The sequence below is a fragment of the Suncus etruscus genome, chromosome 1 (assembly GCF_024139225.1).
Source record: "Suncus etruscus isolate mSunEtr1 chromosome 1, mSunEtr1.pri.cur, whole genome shotgun sequence".
Taxonomy (NCBI): Eukaryota; Metazoa; Chordata; class Mammalia; order Eulipotyphla; family Soricidae; genus Suncus; species Suncus etruscus.
Window position 1 is genome coordinate 110,804,068 of NC_064848.1, and position 13,930 is coordinate 110,817,997.

Genomic DNA, 13,930 nt, shown 5'->3' on the forward strand with positions numbered 1-13,930 from the left:
CTGTGTGGTAATAAAAATTTTTTAGCAAAATTTGAGACTAATTTAAGAGATGTCCACTCTTTGCTCTTTGGTAGATGCTAGTTATAAGAACATTAAGATAATGGAAACACAGTTTTCATGCACCAGGGAGATGACTCAAGGGTTTTATCTCTGCACTTCATGGTCCCCAGAGTGGTTCCCAGGAAGAAAAAAAAAAACATAAAAAAGAATGTGTTTACAAACCAAGAACCTCTACCTCTACATTTTGATACCATAATAAGACTACTACGACAGAAAAATAAGTTTCCTCTACAGAGCCTGATAAAAGGTAATAATGAAGCTATTATCTATATTTAGGAAACTACTGCTGCAACATCACTCTGAGAAAACACAATTCAAATGCTTCAAACTTAGGAAGCATAAATTGGAATTATTCCCTTTACGATCATTTCCCAAGATTCATAAAAGAATTCACCATAGATATACTTTTCAGTCAGCCTCATAGTCATAATATGTCTCAGTTCATCTCTCTTCACCATCTCCACCCTCAAAAGAAAACTCACAAGAGTAAGAATATGTCTGTTACACATATAACACTATAATTTATTATGTGAGCACTCAATAATTGGGGAGAGTAATCCGTAGTCCTTGAATCTAGTCTGTAGATACTAGCAGCACTATCTGTCTGTCATTACTTTCTCCATCCTTGTGACCTGCCAGCATTTCTTCTTAGCCCCTTGCCTACTCTTTATACAGAAAGATCAGTGTTGGGATTCATAGATACCTTAGAAACCATAGCCTTTTTGTTTTACAACTAAGAAAACTGAGACCTAACGTTTTCATAGTTTGTTTTATACTCAGCAGTGAATCATTAATAATGCAAGGTCTTATCCTGGCCTATGATTGCTTCTTGATACCCTTTTCAGCCCCTCTCTCTACTTTACTACTATTCCCAATGGTAAATTCGTAAGTTCAAAGACATTGGACTAACAATGGTAAACATTTACCAGAAAATGTTGTTGATAAAATAAGCATATAAGAAGGCCTTTGATATGTCATTACAAGAACACATTTAAATATTTAAAGGGTGTCTGCATCACTAGAGAAGATAAGTTTATTAATAAAAAAAAAATCCTTTTCTTTTGTCTTTTTTAGAAACTAAACTAAACAAGACAATCATTTGAGGGCAGATTAAAAAAATATTGTCAGCCCTCACCAGAGAAGACTGCTATATATCTCATATCATATGTAGGTTTTTCAACAAGGACCCATTTGTCTTCAAAAATTGTGGCATCCTACTTGACCCAAAGAAGTAAAAGACCTTAAATTATACCTTATCCTTGGGCAAAATGCCAAGAGAAGGCAATGTTTGCCTTTCTCTCTACAATTCTGCAGGGCGTTGTTGGTGTTCTTTTGGTTTAAAAGAAAAAATTTTTTGATATTCTGTGTTGTTCAGTAACCCAAAGATAAATTAAAATGATACTCAATTTACAAGAAAATATACCACAAAGTGAAAAAAAAAAGAGTCAGTTTCATGGTCCTCTTGCCAACAATTATTTCAAATTCAGTTTTGTCCTTAAAAACCCAACCCATTGCAATGTATGCCAGCTGCTGTAGAAATGTATCTTGCCATTTGCAAATCATGTGACTTCCATAAAGATGCTCTTTGCTGCCGTTCTTACCAAATTTACTCAGCTGGGCTTTGGAGTGCATTTCAAGTGCATGTCATTTTTGAAAATGTTCTGTTGCAGACTGCTCATTCACACCAGAAGAGGTTCCAAGTTAATTCAGCCCACTCTTCCTTGAAAGCTTCATCAGTATTGAAAATGATAAAGTTCAGCAAAGGATACTTTGTACAGTAAATGTCTAGAAATAAGATTAAATAGATAGTTTTTCAAAGGCCTGGGACTGCAGCCTTCCCCCACCCCCACCCCCAACAGTGAGACGGGACAACCACAAATGGGTCTGAGAGTGCAGTTGCCTTTTTGAAGCGTGCTCTCATTATTACGCCTTCCTAGGTAAAGGAGTGGGTGGTGCAAGCTGGCTGATGAGATGTTCTAAATTAAAGGAAGTGAGCAGTCAGCTTCTGCAGAGACTGAAGAGTGCAAAAGGGACTTTGTTGCCACCTACCTGCATGAAGGAGCAACAGTATGGGGAAAGAGCTGGAAGGAAAGGAATTCATAGGCACAGTATCTTGAGCCTTTCCCTGGCTTCTGCAAGTGCAAATATCTGGCCCACCTTGGAAGACATCCAAGGCAAACTTCCGAGTGAAACTTTAAAAGAAAGCATCCATGAAGAGTGACCCAGTTAATCACAATGGAAAAAAAATTGTAGAGCCAAAAAGCTACTCCCAGTATGAGAACATTTCAAAAGGATGCTAAAGGCATAGACCTGTTTTGTTTTGTTTTATTTTTTTTTTCAATTAGGCAATGTCAAACCTTATCCTCAAAAGAAATACTGTAAAATTAAGGAAGAAAATATTCAGTAATGCTCCCTGTTTTATTTACCACATAATATTAGCATAAATCTCTCACCTTAAACTGGTTTTGAGAGCTGTCTTGGCCACATCATCAGTCTTGATATTAGTCTTTTTCCCCCCAAGGATGGTAGAAATATGACTTTAATTATTACACTAGATGCATAAATATTTATATGCTTAGTAGGTAGGCCTTGAGATGTTCAATCTAATGACACATTATGTTGAATATATAGTAGTTGTCTGAGGAAAGTGTCTCTGAGGAAATTTCTAAAGTGTAAATATAGTTGTGAAAGAAAGTTCTCTGACTAAATCAAAACATGTTACAGTCAGTCTTGAAAGTTCTCACATCTTTTCTGTAATACCAAAAGGAAAGTCATTCTTGGCTCAATGCTTCTACTGGGAAAACTTACCTGCTTACCTAGCAGCTGGGTGAAACGTTTAATCAGTGTTTAGGACATAAGTGAGTCCACTGCTCCTACTTGCCTACCTAGAATTTTGGTTATTTTTAAATGCATCCCTTTGTTCTTGGTCCTTTGCTCTTGATTACTTCTTGGGAGCCCTTCTCCAAATCCTAGAGTCCTAGGGGAGGGTACTTGTCTTGCATGCAGCCCAACCCTGGATCCATACTCTGTACCATATGTCCCTAGAAACCTGTCAGGAGTGATCCCTGAGCCCAGAGCAAGGAGTAAATCCTGAGCATTGCTGGGTGTGGCACCAAAACAAGCAACACACACAAATACTAAATCTGGTACTTGGTCACTTAATGACATTTACTATCTTCACCTGAAAGAACACTGTTCCTACCTGGGAAGGGTTTAGAGATGATAATCTCATTTGGATCTAGAGATTCATGTAGAATAATGATCGTCAAGCCTAGCCTTCAAAGTCAATCATTGAAATTCTTATTAATTCTCTGGCATCTTTTTTGCTTTTATTATTGTTTTTGGCCCAGTGCTATTCCTTAGCCATGAGTGACAAATGTGTCCTAGTCCTCTATCACGAGATTTTCAATTCTCTATGTTAAATCAGATCAAGCCTTTGACTTCCCCCCTTCTATGGAAAATGAAACCAAAAAACTTCTTTTCGTGTGCTAATCCCATCTCTACATTTCCAGGTTTAGAAGCAAAAAAATTTGGCTAAGAACAATTTGAGTGTTAAGGTCTTCTACAGATGAGAATATCTTTATAATCCATGTACCCAGAAAGCCATGACATTCATCTGTTGACCTGTACATTGATTGATCTGTGCCTTTTTCTGGAAGAAAAGACATTTTTAGCATTAATACTCACCAAAAATATATGGCCATTTAACTGGTATGATTTTAACTCTCTCATTTTGAATAATGGGTTAATGTTGCTAAAGTGAAGAACTTAATTTTTGCTCTAGAATTGGAAAAGGAAATCCAAAGCAATAGAAAGGTTTGTTGTTATATATGACTCCTCCACTTACCACAGGTTCACTCATCTTAGTCATGAATGTTGTCTCTCCCTCTTGAACCGTTATATGGCAAATACAGACACTTTTTCTTTGTTGCCAATTTACTGACAGTCACAATTCTCAATCCCCTAAAATATGACAGCGAGAAAATGAGATCTCTCTTGTCACTGCCTATGACATTTAGTTACTGATTTGGTCCAATAACTCTGTAAGCTTTTCCATTTAATGTCTGAGTATTGTAATTATTTGTTTTTCTTCTTCCTGACTCTCTCTAATCACTTTATTTCTCACTTGTGTAAGGACTAAATAAGAATTTTTGTCTCTCCAAGGCAGTAACAGATTGCCTTTGGGTGATATTTTCCAAGTAGGAATGTCCACTTAATGGATAGTGTTCATTTTTGGTATAAAAAAAGGAAAAACTTTGACATTAACTTTTGTTTTTTTATGACCTCAGTACATTTCTTAATAAAATGATTGTTTTTTATTACAAGTTAATTAAAATCTTAAAGGAAAAATTATACTTACCAAATGATAATGAGAAGCAGCTTGGGCCTTATTCATCCTGCAATTACAAACAAGAAATAAATGCATTTTGGTGATACTATTTTTAATCTGAAGCATATTAATAAATATGCTCATTTTTCTTTAGTTACCAGCAAAACTGAATCACTGTTGTAGCTATATTCTTTCTCCCTGACTTTTGTTTTGAGAATAAAATTAAGGTATATAACATGAAGAGCCTTCTCTGACCTTTGCTAATTATTTATGATTTGCATAGAAAACACCTTCCATTCTAAACTGGAAACATTCTAAACTGAAACCAATTTTGAAACCAAAAAAGGAATAATTAATTGTGATTATATCCCAACTTACTATTCCTATATTTCATTAATATATTTTGAGTATTCTAATCAAATTTGAAGATGGAGATGAAACAGTGCTAATTCTAATTGCAGTATACTAGGTTCAGGTTTCAGTTCTTTTAATCAGAATACCAATGCCCAAGTATTGAATTTAAATGGCAAACTCTTTCTGGATGACAGATCAACTCTGATTTTAAAAAGCTAGCTTCTCTTGTCTGCCAACATTCTGTCATTTCTCCTTGTTAATGTGTTTTCTTTCTCATGGAAATGTCCCATGAGGTGTTGGTTTGCTTTACCTGCTTGATATTATAATTTGTAATAATATGGAATGTAATTGAATAAGTCTCCAAAATCTCCCTTAATAATCTGAAGTTCATCCTTCCAAAGGTTGATCACATCATAAGGCTTAAAGCAATCTTTAGGAAGTATGTTTGTTGGGCTGGAACAATAGATAGGGCATTTTTCCTTGCACATGTTGGATGCTGGTTCAGTCCTTGGCACCAGCAGGTCATCTGAGCACTGCTAGGAGTGATCCCTGAATGCAGAGTCAGGGGTAGGCCTGAGCATCATCTGCTGTGTCCCATCTCAGAAAAAGTATGTATACCCTGCATTAAGTTAGTTGATTCTTTTATGCTAACAAAATATCACAAAAGTGATATGTAAATATATAAATATTATATAAATATTTAAAAAAAATCACAAAAATGGAACAGATTCTTCAAAACATAAGTCACTTTACCTGAATAAGTCCTGAATTTGAACAAGTCCTCCCACTTACAATAAATGTAGCTCAGCAGTCTTTGACCTATTTATTCCTGTGGACTGATACCAGTCATTGGACCAGTAGTTGAAGACCACTGATCTAGAGGTATTTCTCAAAATATGACCTTAGATGTGTGACTGACTACCATGTCCATTCTTTCCTAGATCAATTGAAAACACTCCATGAATAGAACCTGAACATGTATATTCTTCATAAGTTCTTTCATTCTTCAGTTTAGGCTTCTGTACTCTTGTTCTATGATCTCCTTAAATACATTATTATTATGCAACCAAAAAGTTCATTGTCCAAAATTAGGAATTGTCCTTGGAGTCTGTAGTCATTTTGTGAGCTTCGTTGGGGCTGTATATGGCAGTACTCAGGGATTCTTGGCAGCACTGAAGCTCAGAACCCGGATTTTGCACATGAAAGGCACTTTAGCTGCATAGCAGCCCCAGAGCCTTCAAGTTTTTGTTTTTGTTTTTTGTTTGTTTTTTGGGCCACTCCCAGTGGTGCTCAGAGGTTACTCCTGGCTGTCTGCTCAGAAATAGCTCCTGGCAGGCATGGGTGACCATATGGGACACCAGGGTTCAAACCAACCACCTTTCGTCCTGGATCAGCTGCTTGCAAGGCAAACGCCGCTGTGCTATCTCTCCGTTGTTTTTATTTTTAAATATATTAGTCTTTTTATTATTATTTTTATTGTGGGCAAAGTGAATTACAAATCTTTCGCAGTAATATTTAAGGCACATAGTAGTAATGAATGAGGGGCATTCCCACCACCAGTGTTGTCCTCCCTCCGCTCCTATACCCAGCTTCCCTCTTCCCCTTCTTTACCCCCCATAATGCTAGTGCAGCTGTTACCCCCATGTACAACTTGATGTAGATTAGGTATCATTTCTGTTGTCATTGACTTTGGATTTTGTGTTCAAGTCTGATCATTTTTTATTTCCACCAAATGGTACCATCCATTTTTCTCCCTCCAAAAAGATGCTGATCAAGGTGATTCCAGTAATGTGGCTTTATTGGAGATATAAGAAGGGATATGGGAGGAGTCTGTCTAAGTGCTGTAAGTATCCCTTCGAAATAAGAAAGAAGAAAGAAGAAAAAAAGAAGAAAACAGTAACAAAACAAAATAAAAACGAGACAAGACAAAAACAAACCAAAACGAAACAAAAAACCAATAAGGGAGTAACAAAAAAAGTACAAAAAAAGAAAAAAAATAGTAAGCCAAAAACCAAAACCATTTGCTATGAAGAAACAAGCCAAAAAAAAAAAATCAAAAACAAAACAGAGCAAAAACAAGAAAAGAGAGAGAAAAAAAACAGATCAGCAATTTCTTAAAAAATGGTTGTGTTTCTTTCTATCTTTTTTTTTTTTTTTTTTGCATAGGCACAGTAAACATTGGGGAAATTAGAATGGGAAACAGGAATTCCCTTGGCCTAAGAGATACAGGGTTTTTCTGCCCTTGAAGCATACTGCCATGGGAACAACTACAGGCACTGTACTCACTCTTTTATACTCCCCAAGGTCTTTTTATGGTGCCAGAAGACTTTCCACTCAGGTGTGGGCAATGACATCCTGCCTCTGTAGCAGAAGATCTTGCTATTTTTGTTGGTCATAGGGCAAAGGCTAGAAGAGAGGTTTTTGTTTGTTTCTTTGTTTCCTTGTTTCCTTGTTTGTTTGTTTGTTTTTATGGTTCTAGGATTTCTGTTTCATCACTGTTGTTGTAATCAGTCTTCTGTGGTTAGTGGACTTGGTTTTTGCTCAGATCCAAGGTCAGAGCCTAGGCTATAGTCTTTCAGCATGGTTCCAGCTGTTCTGTTCAGTTGCAGTTGTCAAAGTCAGACCTCTGGGATTAGAGATGTTGGTTTTTGTACGAATCCGAAATTGAGGCCTAGTCTAGGAACTTCCTCAATGGTCCCTTGCTAGGTTCTGTCCAGTCTGTGTTTGTCAAGGTCAGTCTTGGTTTTTGCAATTTGGTTTTTGCTTAGGGCAAAGGATGACATGTCTCCCAATTGTATCATACCACTAGATGGTGAGATAGGGCTGCCCTCTCCTAGAGCCTTCAAGTTTTGCAAGAGTAAAAGGAAAATATTTTGCAACACAGAAGAAGCTACAAGGGGCTTTGCTTATCTTTTCAATGAAGGTTTAGATCTGGGAGCTCCACCATCATATGTGCTCTTTACAACTGGAGAGGAATAGATTCCATCAACCAGTCTTCTTTTATTTCTAATTTTTATTATAATACAATTATTTAAGTATTCAAACACAATCCTACCACCAGTGTTACCTTCCCTTCACCAGTATTCCCAATCTCCCACCTACCACAATATCTTGCTTCCAGGAAGACACAAAAAATTTACTTCATATTGCTTGTTACAAACAAAGGCAAATAGAATTATTAAAACTTAGCTTAACACAGGTCAATTTGTAATCATTGTTATCTCTTTCCAGTTAGTGTCTAAGAATTTACTGGGCTGTGACTGGTTCTAGTTGAGTCTTCTGTGTTACTCTTTAGGCTCTCTAAATTCAACCAGTCTTCTGACAATGTCAGTGTCTAGGGCAGTCCCTGGTGCATGCAGATGCTTCCCCAGGCTTTGATCAATCACCCAATGTTCATGTCCAATGTATATTCCAGGAGAGCCTTGCCCAGAGAATGGGAGGAGCCCAGGTTCCGTGTCGACTCACCACAGTTCTCCACGCAGTGACTATGCCACCTACACCAACAGCAATCACGCCGCACCCAGTAGCAATGCCTCTCCCCCAGAAGGCTTCACCTCCCACAGCCTGCAGACCAGCGATGTGGTCATCCACCGCAAGGAGAATGAGGGCTTCGGCTTTGTCATCATCAGCTCCCTCAACAGGCCTGAGTCTGGATCCACTTTAAGTAAGTGACTGTTGGCCTCCTTTGGAATAAGACAACTTGTTTTATTTGTTCTGATGGTGGAAACATTGGATAAGCAGATAAGAGGACTATTGTAGATGTTCTTTATATCTCCTGTTGTAGAGGTTCTTTATAGCTGCAGGCTGTGGGTGCAAATAAATTATCCTTAACACTTAATTAGCCAAGAATGCAAGACCATAACAGAAGTTTCTCCAGCCCCATTCACCAGTTCCTTGTGAACTGGGAAGAAAATAAAAGTGAAAATGTTAGTGTTAGGACAGGGCCTGTTAGATGGAAGGCAGTTGAAATTGAAGCATTATAGTGAGAAGAAACCTTAGTAGAACCCCAATGCAGCTATTGGGGGTTGGGAGGGGAAGGGGGAGAGGGAAGAGGAAGAATAGACAGAGACAAAGACAGTGAGACTGAGAAATGGAGAGAGATGACCAAAATTTAGGATACTCAAAGCTTCCTACAATTGGGAAGAAGTCATCATTGTGGTCTAAATCCATGTCAATGCCTGGAGGGTTTTAAGAAGTGGATACAAATCTGACTAACATTATTAAAAAGTGGGTCTAAATCAAGTTACAAATGAAAATTAGGGGAAAGAAAGCTACAGACAGTTAGAGGCCATTAAAATAGCCCCACAGACGGAGAGATGCTGATGTTTTCCCTTAGGGAAGCAACAGTGGAGAGAGGAAGGGAGCAGAAGATAGATTTGCTTTCTGAAATTTTCTTCCCAATCTAAATTTCTGTGAGTCTATACAACAGGTGGCAAGCAATATTTTGTTTCTCTTACAATTTGTCATATTTGTAGTTTCTCAGGCTTCCTTTGTATCTTCCTTTTAGTCACACTCTTCACTCAGCAGGCAGGAAGCACTCACACAGAATTGGGGATAGGACAGCTTGATCTGTTTTCAGGTAGTAGCAATTTAGTCCAAAGTGCTATGGAAACAAACACCAGAACAGTGTTGAATAGAGTAAAAAAGGTAAGAATCAGCTCATGAATTGTCCTAAAATTCTTATAAATTAGGATAACTTCCAGCACAGGGAGCAGGCTGAATGTGAAACAAACTCAACAAAACAAAGTAAAGATTTTTTTTGATAAATTTGATACTATCAAAATACCACCAGAACTAAATGGAGAGAATTGCCCTGTCTAGCTAAAGCTTTGACAAATTCAAAAATGAAAACCACAGAAGCGTTAAACCTCAGTGAATATGTGCAGAAACTAAATTACATACATCTGAAAGTACAATTTCATTTCTCTTTTTTCTTCATGATCAGCCGAAGAAATAAATCCAAAGTGTAAGCATAGAGTAAAAGCAGGATGCTGTCAGGGCGATAGATTCACCAAGATTAAAGGGACACAAGACTAAAAGTTTTCATAAATTCTATAAGAAGCTTGCCAATAATTTACATCTGGGAGAATGTGCACAGAGAATGTTTGTAGCTATCCCAGTCATTCAAATTGTTTATTGGGGCAGGATACCTAAAGGAATGACATAAAAATAAGAAATGTATTCCACAAGGAAAGTATTAAGTCTGTAGTTCAAGTCTCAGCTGTACTTGAAACATAACAGCCTTTTGGCTAAATGTATATAGAGTGTGTGTTTTTAATGCAAATAAAACCATACACAAGTTAGATTTAGAAAACAAGAGATACAAATGCTTACAATTAACATGTGAGTTTTTCTTCCTACCAAGGGGCATTAGCCAATTCATAAATAATAATTCTAGTCATTTTCAATTTGGAATTATCTTTTACCTCCCTGGAGACTGGAAATAAATTCTAGAGTTCACAGTGTTGTCTGCCTTCTGCTTTCATAAATTTTAGCTTTTCAAGTGAAGGAGTTTGAAAGACAGAATGACCCCAGACTCTGTGGGCCACACAACTCTAACTCAGTGGCACACAAGATTTCCACTGTCTAATTTACAGTATATACCTAAAAGGCTCTTGAAACTGAGCTGGTTCCTATTTACTTTCTGTAGTCACTCTAAATATGAATTGTGCAGAAAAAAGGCGGAGTGTAATAAAGATGCATTCTCATATCACATACCCATCATTAGAATATCCAGTGCTCTCGGGGCTTGGGAGACAGGCTACATGGAATGTTAGCAAGCACTCAAAAGTTACCATCGGGGCCGGAGAGATAGCATGGAGGTAAGGCGTTTGCCTTTCATGCAGGAGGTCATCAGTTCGAATCCCGGCGCCCCATATGGTCCTCTGTGCCTGCCAGGAGCAATTTCTGAGCGTGGAGCCAGAAATAACCCCTGAGCACTGCCGGGTGTGACCCAAAAACCACAAAAAAAAAAAAAAAAAAAGTTACCATCATTCCCAGGTCCTGTATCATTTTTCCCTTAATGTCTGACTTAAGCCCTGAGGTCTTGACTACTACATATATGGTTTTCCACAACACTGCAGAAGCCTCTTTTTAAACAGAGTCTGTCATGCTGTCAGCAGACTCATCCTTTCAGAGGATAAGGGAGTTGTATCTGTTAACCCTGGAATTCACTCTACTATATTTGGAAGCCAACTCCCTTACTTACTAGCTGTGCGTTTCAAGAGTATTGTCTGACCTCTTTGAGGGTTCTGTTTCCTTGTTTATAGAGTGATTATTTCAATGACCTCTGCCATAATGTTACTATGAAGACATAGTTTGATTGGACTGTCATGTGGGAATTATCAAAAGCAACATTGGCACAAAATGGACAGGAAATACATCCTGGTGCTTTCTTGCCCCTCCCTTCCCCTTCTTGGAATGGGTTTCCCCATTCCATCAGCTCAGTCCTCTTGGTCAGTTCTGCCTCTGCTCAGAGTTCCCATCTTTCTAAGCAGCTAGTTCAGGGCTGCAAATGAGCATCTCCTCGGACATCAACTCCTTCCCACATGCTGACTGGGTGCAATCTGCTCCCACTTCATGGCCACCTGGCACCACCGTGAGGGGCAGTCACCACTGTAAATTGACTATACCTTTGCTAACATTTCAGAGTTAAAGTCTCCCCAGAATTCACATATCAATAAAAATTCGTGGAAACCATCAAAGCTTAGGTTAAATGTGGTGCCTTTTAGAAGCTCTTTGCAAATACCATCTCAAATAGATTTATGAGAGAAGAAAGAGGAAATAGAATTCAAATAAAATTTTTTTCATAGCATTTCAGAATAGTTTTAATACTTTCTTTTTGGGGGAATTGGAGAAGTAGGCCAGACTGGTGGTGCTAGTGGGGAAAGGTGGGTGCAGCAGGGAAAAATCCTGGTTCTAGGAGTCACTCCCAAGCAGTTCTTAGGAGGTCAGATATTGCTGAAAACCGATCCCAGTTTTTTTGCATCCAAAGGATGTGCACCAGCCTGTTGAGCTCTCTCTGGTCTACTTTCCATAGTTTCTTCATTCCAGGCACCAATTTTGCTGAGGATGCCTAGTTCTGGAGAGGTTAGTTTAGGGTATTTATAGCCCCACCAAGTGGTACTCTCAGCCTTGACTCAGTGTGCAAGGATGACTCTTAGTGGTACTCAGGAGACCTTATGGGTACTAGGGATCAAACAGTGTTGGCCACATGCAAGGTCTTATTTCCTGTATTATCTCCTATATTATCTCTTCAACCCTCCATGGATGCCAAATGTTTAACCAATCAAGAACTTGGAATGTGGAGTTCCTGCCTTGCATAGTGCCTGCCATTTAGCAAATGTCTCTATTAAAGTGTCACATAGATTTTCAAATATCATCTCCTAAAAATATAAAGAAAACATTTTCAGATTAATTTGTGTAATTATACAGCACACTACTTCCTTCCAAATCACTGTGCCCAGCCAATAGTTGCTTAGGAGTAGAAAGGTAGCAGGTCCTGAGAAAACATCTAAGTAAGGTACAAATGTTTCCCAAGCTGGTTTGTTTCACTATCTAATATTTAAAGTACTTTTCTTCATACCAAGGGAAAACAAAGTGGTTTTCAGAGTTCAAGATAAACAGATTATAACATGCAGTTGCACTTTAAATCTTAAAATATATTCAAGTATTTATATTAAAATATGTTTATTATCATATTCTGATAATAATACATGCTAGTTTCTCCAGGATCGAAAACTTTGGTATTTGGGTAATGTTCAAAGATTTTTTTTCTGACAGTAATTAACTCTGTTGTTCTTTATGCGAAGTGCTCTGTATACACTATAAAGAAGAGTCAGGAGGCCAGCTGACTTCAAGTAAATCAGATAAATGCACTAAAAAAATGCACTAAAAATATTTCCTGTTCAGAGGATAGAACTGATGTGTAGACCTTTGAGCTCAAGTCTAAGTCACTACATCATTCAGATCTGAAATATATACTAGCCTTATAGGTGCTTCTTTCTCCTGCCTCAAATCTTTTTTCCTACCCTACCCATTGATTCCCCAAAAGGGCTTTGCACAAGTGGTGACATGAAAGAGACCTGGTCTCTTGCTTTTCTGTAAAAGGTGGGGAAAGCTATGTTGGCATTTGTAGTCTAGATGTACATGGCTGCTTGAATAACAGGGATAGAAGTTGGCAACCTACTGAGGGACTGTCTCTTTAGATGCAAGATAGTAACAAGTAACGTAACAAGGGTCGTTGTAGGACATGTGCCATTTACAACAGCCAATAACAATCTCAGCAAGCAACTACAGTACGACAAAGTTTCTTCAGCCTTTTCTTCTTTATAAGGGCCCTAATGACATGACTGTTTTCTGTCTTCATTGCAAGTGCATCACTAGCCAGAACTCTGCAGGCTTTTCAACTATCTTTCAGATAGTTTCATAGTAGGATTAAAGCTATTATTCCCAAGTGTATATTTTTTGTGACACAAATTGGAGTTTGAAGTTAGTCATTTGCTGGTTTTTCATTGCAAGCCATTGTTCAAGAAAGAAACTTTTTATCTTGGGTAAAATACCCTGATGACTTTCTTAAAGTTCTTGACAATGTCTATAGGCTATTGAGTCTAAAAATTACAGTGAGGTGAGGTAGTTGACACAAAAGGACAAAGCTTCTTTGCATGGAAGCTCCAGTTTCTGCCTGGTCCCCCAGGTACCATGCTGCAAGCAGCCTCCAAGCAATAGTATGGTGTGGTACAAAAATAATAAAACAAAGCATTATTCCAGAGATTCAAAACATTTGTGAGAAAATCTTCTATGACATTTAAATTTGTAGTACCCTTTAAATTAAAATAAGAGGCCAGGGAAATATTATCTCAAAAATCTGGAGAGCATGCACTGTTTGCAGATGTCATGGGTTCTACCCCCTGCAATGCATGGCTCTGGAACACCTCCAGGTGTGGCTTTTTTTGGCCATATCATCAGGTCTGAGCCACATGGTACCCATGGATGTGGCCCTACACCACTAAAATCTGTTGGAAGTCCCCTCCAAATGTGAAACAGAGCCAGAGAGACAGTGCAATGGATTAGAACTTGCTTTACGTCTTACCAACCCCATTAAGTCTGCAGTATCACCTATGATTCCTTGAACCCCTCTGAGAGTGATTCCTGAGCACAGAATCAAAAGTAAATTCTAAGCACAGC

General features: G+C 38.1%; 1 protein-coding gene across 2 annotated transcripts in view; it reads left to right on the forward strand.

Moving 5' to 3' along the window:
* Positions 1–13,930, forward strand: part of MAGI2 (membrane associated guanylate kinase, WW and PDZ domain containing 2) — a 1,487,205-nt gene that overhangs the window by 1,379,942 nt on the left and 93,333 nt on the right. For both annotated transcript variants that reach the window (XM_049783101.1, XM_049783109.1), the window contains one exon: positions 8,160–8,408. In XM_049783101.1, coding sequence (XP_049639058.1) covers positions 8,160–8,408 — 249 coding nt within the window. The remainder of the gene's footprint in view (positions 1–8,159; positions 8,409–13,930) is intronic.